This window comes from Condylura cristata, unplaced genomic scaffold (genome assembly GCF_000260355.1).
Source record: "Condylura cristata isolate star-nosed mole 26May11 unplaced genomic scaffold, ConCri1.0 scaffold00008, whole genome shotgun sequence".
Taxonomy (NCBI): Eukaryota; Metazoa; Chordata; class Mammalia; order Eulipotyphla; family Talpidae; genus Condylura; species Condylura cristata.
Genome location: NW_004567109.1, coordinates 7,480,405 through 7,489,348, shown reverse-complemented (window position 1 = coordinate 7,489,348; position 8,944 = coordinate 7,480,405). Strand labels below are relative to the sequence as shown.

The following is an 8,944-nucleotide window of genomic DNA, read 5'->3' as shown; positions in this document are numbered from 1 at the left end:
GGTTCCCTTGTGCTGAGCTCCAGACCCGAGCCAGGGCATTAAGGAGTGAGCGTTGGTGGCAGGACAGAAGCCCCCCTTTCCGTGACCCCCCAGCCGGGGACCTGGAACCCCACGTGCGCCCGCCCAGCCACTGGCCCCTCCCGCGGCCCTTCTGCCTCCATCTGCCTTCCCTATCCTCCTCAGGGTGTGCCCCCAGCCCAGGAGCGAGAGAAAGGGGCGCCAGCTCCGCTGCTAACTGAACAGCAGGGTTTCAAGGAACTCTCTCCCCTCTCCAGGCCTCAGTCTCCAATTCCAACTCTAACGGGGTTTGCATCTTAAAGGGCTTCAGGAAGGTATGCGCCAGCTGTGTGAGGCCCCACGAAGCCTTGCCCAGGGCAGAACTTCTGCTTTGTTGCTCAGGAACTTGGACCAGTAAGAGGTGCAGAGTCCTGAGGCCTGTCTGCGCATCACAGGCCTGAGGATGCCGCGCCCATCCTCAGACAGGGTGTCGAAGGACGAGGGTCTGTGACTCCGGGAGCTGGGTTGTTCCTCTCAGCCCAGAGCCGCCTGGGCACCGGGGCTGCGCAGTCCCCCCCTTTCCCTGCCAGTCTGGGAGTCTTTAGGGCAGGTGGGGGCATCCCCCCTCCTATCTCTGCCCAGGACCCCCAGCAAGTGCTCTGCTGGCCGTTGCCACCCAGGTCCAGCCAGTCTGGCGTGATGGGACCTGCGGGCAGGCCTTTCCCTGTGATGTTCACACCACAGAAGCTTCCTTCAGTGCTAAGCTGCCCTGAGATGTTTCCTTAAAGTTCTTTATCAGGTAATGAGCCTTGGCTCGGCCAGGAGCGCCCATCAGGGAAGAGGCTGGGCTAGGTGGGATACCTTGTGGGATACCTCGCAAGGACCAGGGGACGTTGCGGGCTGAACGATTGATCCCGCGGGCTCTGGAGACCCGTGGGGCCTGGACTGGAAGGGCACCAACTCAAGGTCATGGACACTCCTCTGGAGACCTCTGCATGTGCTGCTCAGCTCTGCCCGCTGGCCCCCAATGGGGCTCCTGCCCCAACGTCCTCACCCACCACATGGGTTGAGTGAGCTCTTCCCCCAAAAGCCAGGCCAGCTTCCCCAGATGATTTCCTCTTGCTGCCAGTGGCTCTCCAGAGAGTGAGGGTGGGCAGAGAGCAGAGCAGGTGACCACTTCAGGCTGCAGAGACGTGCCTTGGAGGCTGGCTCTGCCCCTCGCACGGGCCCGGCCCACTGTCAAGGAGCTCAGAGTCTGGCTGTCCTGTCAACATCGGCGTCAAGCGACCACCTGGCCCGTTTTTATCTGTTTGCCCTGGTGTGCTGCTGCCCTATGCGGCTGTTCCTGCTGGTGCCCAGAGCCGCGCCTGGCACACGCGGGCACTGTGAGCTGGCTGTCCTGTGCGAGCCAGGGGCGAGGCAGAGCTGGGCTGAGCACACCGCTTTTCTATGACCATCTGCTGGGCAGTTTCTCCTGGAGGCTCTGGGACACCCATTTCCCAGGCAGGGCCAGCAACCAGGACCCCAACAAGCTGGGGGGAGCAGGAACCCCACCTCCACCCCTCAGTAGATCCCCTTCTGTAAACACAAGTGCCAAGGCTCGCTGGCGGGAGTGGCAGGGGCCCTGCAGTGCTGGGTGAGTGGCCCGCCTGCTGGCCCCACAGCCCAGAGGGCAGCCCCTTCCCAGTGGGGCCGTCCCCCTGGGAGAAGCCCCTGGTTGGGGAGATAGCACAGGGGTCAAGCCCACAGGCGCGCAGAGGGAGCGGGCAGCCTGGGCAGATGAGCAAGGAAGCAAGCAGAGTCGGAGTCGGGGCTCAGAACAGCCGGCAACATATGCAAGACCCAGGTAGACAGCCCCGGGGCCCCCCCCACCCCCGCCCCTGCAGGAAGTGCTCGCAGCTTAACCCTGTTTGGTTCACGTGCACAGAAGCACATTCCGCCTGGCGTCCAGCGCCGTCCCTCCTCCAGCAGCTGTTCACCTCCTGGTCCCCTCTGCCCCTGTCAGACCCTCATTTGTCTTCACACCTTTGGTGGGAACCTTGGGGTGAGTCTCTGAACCAATTAATCACGTCCTCACAGCCTCTCCACCCCCGAGCACGGGGCAGGAAGCCCGCTCAAGGGTCTCCGGGAGGAGGGGAGGGTCGGACTGGATCTGGCGGCTGGAAGCGGCCAGGTCAGGGTCTCTTCCTCTTCAACCTTCCAACTGGAGGTTCACCTCTGGGCCCCCAGAGTGCAGGGAAGAGCTTCACACACAGAACACCTTTACCCCATCACTGAAGCACACCCCAAAAGCCAGGGCCCTTGGTGTGCCAGCCTCACCTCTGCCCTAAGACAAAAGTACTGCTTGGGGGAGCAGTGGTGAGGAAGCAGGTGCCGCAGTGCTTAGGGTTCCCCGTTCCTGGGGCGCCACCCTGCCCCGGACCTGGGCTCAGTGAATGCATCGTCTCACTCCCTTCTCAAGACAGTATCACCCGCTCTGGATGGATGGGAAATTGTGGCATAGAGAAGGGGGGGGGGTGGAACCCAATACACACATGAACAAAGGCAAGCAAGAATGAACCCCAAACATGCAGAAAATGTCTGCAGGACGTTTCAGACCAAGATTGGCAGTTTTTCTCCATAAAGGTCAGACAGTAACTATTTCAGGCCTAAATGCTGCAGGAGCGCAGACAGTAGGGATGATGGTTAGCGCCCTGCTCCGGCAACTCTTTGCCCACAGAGGTGGCAGCTGATGGCCGTGGCCCAGGGGTGCTGCTGGCCGACCTTCTGTGGAGCCCTATTTTCCTTTGGGTAACAGGTCTACCCTATTAATTACACCACTCTGGCAAGAGGAGGGCAATGCCTGGCAAGTTCTGGGCTTCGACTGGCATCACCTTGAAGGCGAGGGTCACTCTCGCTATGAGGCTACTAATGGCTTCGTCTCACCACTCTCTGTTTCAAGAAGGATCAGTGGGGCCAGTGGTGCTAACGTGCCTGACGTCCCGAGTGGCGGCTGATACGCCCGCCAGCCTCCCCTATGCCACGGCACCCACATCCTCTCACCGCAGGCCAGAGCAGGCGTCTCAGAAGGTGGAGTCAGACCAGCCCTGGATTTAATTCCCTCCCCCACGGACATCTGAGAACCTTCCGTGGTTACAAAAATGATCTTGTTTGTTCCTCAAATGCACCGGGCCTTCTCGCACCCCCAGTCCGGTTCCCCAGGCCCACCAGAACCACCACCACTGCCTTTCCGGCTTCATCCCGAAACGGCCTTGTGATTTCTAATAGCACCAGCAGGCGATGAGTGACTTAACCAGCAGCCAATCACACATGAGTGGACAGGTCCCGGCCCCAGTGGGAGCTGGTCTGGAGCGCTAGTGCACTTATCTCAGCCAACAGGACATGGTCTTGCCTTTCACTCACTGGTCCCTCCAGGTGAAGGGTGGGAACACAGGGAGGATTCCTGGTTCTAGGACAAAGCCTCAGCCCCAGCCTGCATCCCGCAGGAAGTGGTACAGGATGCCCACCGATGTCTGAAAACGCCTGTCTTTTAAGGACTGATCTGCGCGGAGCCGTGATGGGTGTGAGTGGGTTTCCTAAGTAGGTGGCTTTTGGGCCAGGAGCAAGTCTGGAATAAATCCCTGTGTCTGGGTGGCAAGGAATACTGAAACCTGTCTGGATCCCGTTCTAGCTCCTCACTGCAGCCAGATGTTCAGGCCTGCAGGGCCGGCCAGGCCCGCCCGAGAAGCGCATACATGGGGGGACCAGAGAGCATAACCAGGTGTCGGTGGCATCCCCGCCACCCTTTACGCACCCAGGGCACCCTCCAGCCAGCGGTTTCATGGTGTCGTCCCCAAGGGGGAGCCATTCTGCATGCAAGCCCTCACCACCTGGGCGGGTGGTGTCGGGGGGGTGGCGGCTGGCCAGAGGAGCGCGCCCACCTACCTGAGGAGACAGGCCGTTGCTGACGGGGTTCATGTGGTTGGAAGGCGCCGCCGGGTTCATGAAGCTGTCGGAGTAGCTGGAGAAGCTGTGGCGGGCTCCGTAGGCAGAGCTGGTGTCGGCAGCGGCGGCTGCAGCCAGGCCCCCCTGGTGCATGGTGGACGGCGGGAGGGGCTGGGGCCGGTGCACTGTGCTGCCCCCGTCTGTGGAGAGAGCAGGGCAGGGCCTGAGCCAGGGCCTCACCAGACCCTCCTGCTGGGAAGGTGGACCGCGAGCCTCAGCCTCCGCCCGTCTCTGGTCCTTGGAGGGAAGGGACCGTGGCCCGTGCGGGATCCTGGGTGGGTACAAGGGGCCGGCCAAGTCTGGGGTGCCGGCCAGCTAGCACTGTAGACCGGCCCTGGGCAGCTGCGCACGGGCCCTGGGGTCAGTGTTCGGGGCACAGTCGGTGCTCAACACTATGCTGACAGGGCCAGGGAGAGGCGGGGTCGGGCTGGAGGTGCCATCCCCAGCTGTGGGCCGCTGTTCTGCTCTGTCCCAGAGGACGGGACTCGGCAACAGGTCAGGTCCCCAAGAACCACAGGGAGTCTCGCCTCTCTTTTTGGCCTCCAGAACTCCAGCCCTTGAGAGGCACTAGGGCTTCATGGGGCCCATGTCCAGCATCAGGAGCCCTGGTGTGTGCTATGGTGGGGCAGGAGGGCAGGAGGAAGGGCGAGGACAGAACTGGATTCTAGGAGACCGGAGGTGATCTCCTCTCGCCTGTGTTTTGGCTAAGACCCCGGGAAGCTCATGTGACATCTCTGCTTGGAGCTGTGTTCTGGAGGTGGCATGGAGGCTGCACACCTGGACGCTCTGTGCCTTCTGGCAGAGCCGAGTTCAAGGGCTGGGGAGTTGCCCACATGAAAGTAGGCCACGGCCACTACAGACGAACCCTTATGAATAACTCCTCCTCTGCTGAGGAGCGGATGGGGCAGGACCGGCTCGAGCACTCACCTTGGGAGATGGTGGTGGCTGGGTAAGTAGAGTCTGGCAGCTGGTAGGGGGGCAGTGTGGGCATGCCGGTGGGCGGGAAGCCCCCAGGCAGAAGGTGGTTGAACGCCGCCAGCTGGTTGGCTCCCGCCTGCTTACGCCAACGGGCCCGGCGGTTACTGAACCAGACCTGGGGGTGGACAGGGGAGGACAGTCTCAGCCTGGCTGCTGGCCGCCACCTCCCTGCCAGCCAGCACCCCGCCCCTGCGCAAGAAGTCTCCACGAGGTCCGACTTCACAGCATGATCCACCTTGGCTCACAGCCGCCCAGTGAGGGGGTCGCACGTTACCCCCCACGTTACAGAGAGACATGGGCCTGGGGAGGCTGGATGGTTTGGCCGTGTGGCAGAGTGAGCCGGAGCACAGCCCGGTCTGACTCCCAGTCCAGTGTTGTTCCCCGGGCTGCTGCTGCTCCTGGAGGGATGTCAGAGCTCTGGGTGACCATGCTTGTCCAGACAGGCCCCCACCTCCTCCGGGAAGACCCCCGGAGGGAGATGCACACCCAGAACCCACCTGAACGAGACCCACCTGCACGACTCAGAGGCAGAGCTTTGTGTCAGGAGCCTGAGCTCCTTCTTTGCTCATCCACACGGGCCCCTGGATCGGGGAGGCCCACAGACACCCGGTTTAGGAAGCAGTGGGGACCTCTCCAGTAAAAGCCCCTCCCTGCGTACGAAGTGTAAGGGGATGTTTCAGAGCAGGGACTCCGGGACCTGGCGCCCAACCGGAGCCTGCCTCCAATGCCCAGCCAAGATGGCAGGTCCCACCACCCCTCTGGCCTGTTTCCTCATGCTAAAACAGCACATCCTAGGCGGCCCTGGACCCCATGAGTTAACACAGTCACTGTACCTAGGACTACTACTCGGCTAGAAACCCTCCCCTGGCAGAGCTGGCCCTCAGCCCACGCCTGGCACACGCTGCCCACTCGGGATGGAGAGCAGAGGTCCCAGGAGGGACAGTGGCGGCCCTGGCATCGCTCCCCAAGCCCCTGATGGGCACTGAATTTCTTGAAAGTAGAGACTGAGTTTTGTTGCTCGGTTTTGAGCCTTCCCTTCGCAAGAGGCTGGGAGCAGGAAGCATCTGTTCACGGCGCTGAGTATTTCACCTTGCAAGGTGGCACAGAAGGAAAGAACGTGACCAGCTACCCTGTCCCAGCCCGGTCCTTCTGACACAGGCTTCAGGAAGTCACTTCCCTCAGCGTGCGCTCAGGTTCCGCGCTCAGGTTCCTCACCTGCACGATGGGGAGACTCAGCCCATGACCCTCCAGGCCATAGTGACATGACATGACAGCGAGACGCCCTGGCATGCTGAGCCCAGCTGCCTGGAGGGCATCACAGCGTCACAGTCACCAACAGATCTGGTTTCTGTCATTTACCAGAGTCCCTCAAAAGTGGGGCTCTGTTCAGGGGGCTCTGGCTAGAAGAAACAGGCCGGCTTGGGCATCTTGGGACAAGGAGTTCTTTGCCCCCAGGCCAGACGTGTTCAAGTTGGGGTCAGCCTAGAGATGAAGGTCCCCCAGGAAGGACTCGCTGGCCAGGCTGTGTCCTCCTGCCTGGCCCCTCCTTACCCCTCGGACTTGCAGCAGGCTGGGTGAGGGGTGTCTCTGCCACACAGGGAGGCTCTCAATGCTCTGCGGGGAGAAGGGCTGGGGGGGAGCCGGAGAGGGCCCACACAGTGAGTCACAGGCCCACCTGGTGTGTGTTCACGGCTTCCTCGTGGCCTGAACGTCAGTCCCACAGAGTAGCATTCCCCCTGTTGAACCCCCGGTGCCTGGAACAGTGTCTGGCACACAGGAAGTGTCCCTTGGATGAGCCCCAGTATCAAGGGGGGCCAGAGTGGAACCACCCAGACTGGTGGCATGTTAACAACGTCCCCATGCACAGCAGATCTGTGCGCTGGGCCGTCCTAACTGCATGTGGGTATTTTTGGGGGGATACGGGGGTTTGGCAAGGGATTGTCATCATCTCTGCTTTGCAGATGGTAGACTGAGGACCTTGGGGTGGGGGGGGAGCTGGAATTCACATGTCGGCTTCTGGCTCTCGGCTCACTCTGAGCTACCTCCTGGGCTGCGGAGGTGAGAGTCCACAGGGCTGCAAGATCAGAACCACAGGCCCTGAGCGTCGGGCCCAGCCTCTGGAGCGTACAGAGCAGAGAGCACAAAACAAGGTCCTAACAGGGCCCTGGGGGCTCTGGGTGGCTGCCCACCCCCCTCCCTGCAGGAACCCCCCCCGGGGGGTCTCTGTCAGCCGCGTAAAGTGCTTTGCTTCACCACTTCCCACAAGGGGGATCAGTCGCCCCACAAGGCAGCTCTGATTGCCCATAAGTAAGGGACCTTAGCAATCCCCTTTTTATTAGTGAGACTTTAATTCTCAGGAGAGGAAAGTGGCTTGTCTCCACCCGCTCAAAGTGACGTCGCTGGTCAGGGGGAGGGACTGATGGGCTGGGGCTCCCATCCTGCGCTCTGGTCCCCACAGACCTCAGACTGAATGTGGGGCGGTCCTTCTGGCCCTGGCCTCTGCCCCCCAGGACAGCCGTGTCCCCCCGCTCCCCCAGGCCAACGTTCCACCAGTCCTCTCGGCCCTAAACAACTCAACACTTAGTGTTCGCTCCTCCGCTGGGAGAGGTCGGGGGAGGGGGTGAGGTTGGGGGGACCCCTGCCCTGTCCCAGAGAACCCAGAGCATGGTAGGAAGGTCAGCGGACGCAGGAGGTCTGCTCTGGCCCCCACCGCGGGCTTGCCTGCGCTCTGCCCGCTGTCCCCCTTCCTAGCCCTCTCCTCTCGTCAGACCTTGAGTGACACCTGTTTCTAGGTCCCCTGGGCCAATAAAAGCAGAGCCCTGACAGCCAGGAAATTTTATAAGGAGTGGTCAGGCTTCAAGGTGGTGGGAAGCAGCCGAAGCCACCAGACGTGGGAATGAGAAAGCACCCAGGAATGTGTCCAGGAGAACAGCTGCAGGAGGATCAGAGGAGGGGGCGCTGGGGCAGGCTCAGATGTCAGCCTGGGAGCTGAGAGGCAGTGAGATGAGCTGGCTGCTGCCCTCACCCCCTTCCCGGGGGTCCCCTGGAGGCTGGGGTGGGGGAGAGGGGGAAATGCTGGTTCTTGCAGTGTTTAAATGCCACTTTGTTTCTAGAACTTTCTCTGTGGCTTTCAAATCCCAGTCTGAGTTCACGTCTCCTTCAAGATGGAAAGAGCCTGGGCTCCAGCATCCCCCAGCTGGCCCCAGCCCCCACCCCAGCCCCAGGCAGGCTCTGTGCCCGGGTGTGTGGCTGAAGCACTGAGAAGGCCCTGCGTGAGAAGTCGGAGCTCTGCAGCTGGCGCAGGTGGGTCCCCAACAGCAGCTGCTGCCCTGGAGGGAAGCCCCCAACCTGTGCACACTTTGGGGCAGCCACTCTGCCGACGGGCCTCCCAATTCTTGGGGAAGGCAGGCCAGGAGAGGACCCCCACAGGGGCTGCTCCTCCCTGTCCCAGCCCAGCCCCCCATTGGCCCCAGGGAACAACTGCCTGCATCTGAGTGTTCAGCCTGAGCAAAAGGGAACCCCACATTCACGGCAGGGGGCCCACCCACCTCTCGCTTTTTGCCCCTGGCCCCCACTGATCAAAAACTACACATGTGAGTAGGGGTGCAGGGGGTGTTCCAGGTCTGCCCACTTGACCCCGTGTTTCCAGCCTCCCAGGAACAGGCCTGCGCAGGGGGCTCACACCCCCAAAACAGGACACTCATCACCCACGTGAGGAAGCCACACCGTTCACAAGTTTCCCTCCTCATGGCTTCCACTCCTCGGCAGGGCTTAGATCTTTTACTCCCTGAGTCCTCTCTTCCTTCCTCCATCCCTCCTCCCATTGCTGGAGGGATGAAGTTCACCCAGCAGCCCTCACTGGCTCCTGGCTTCTCTGGGGCGGCCCAGTGCTCCCGCCGGCAGTCAATCAACCAGCATTTGCCGCCCACGTGTTCTGCACCAGGCGCTAGAGACGCAACCTGCCACCCTCTAGGCCACGGCTGCC

General features: G+C 61.8%; 1 protein-coding gene across 2 annotated transcripts in view; it reads right to left on the bottom strand.

Moving 5' to 3' along the window:
• PAX7 (paired box 7) overlaps positions 1–8,944 on the bottom strand; it is an 84,325-nt gene that overhangs the window by 27,662 nt on the left and 47,719 nt on the right. For both annotated transcript variants that reach the window (XM_004678551.1, XM_004678552.1), the window contains exons 6-7: positions 4,909–5,115; positions 3,922–4,121 (exon numbers count right to left, since the gene is read on the bottom strand). In XM_004678551.1, the coding sequence (XP_004678608.1) occupies positions 3,922–4,121; positions 4,909–5,115 (407 nt within the window). The remainder of the gene's footprint in view (positions 1–3,921; positions 4,122–4,908; positions 5,116–8,944) is intronic.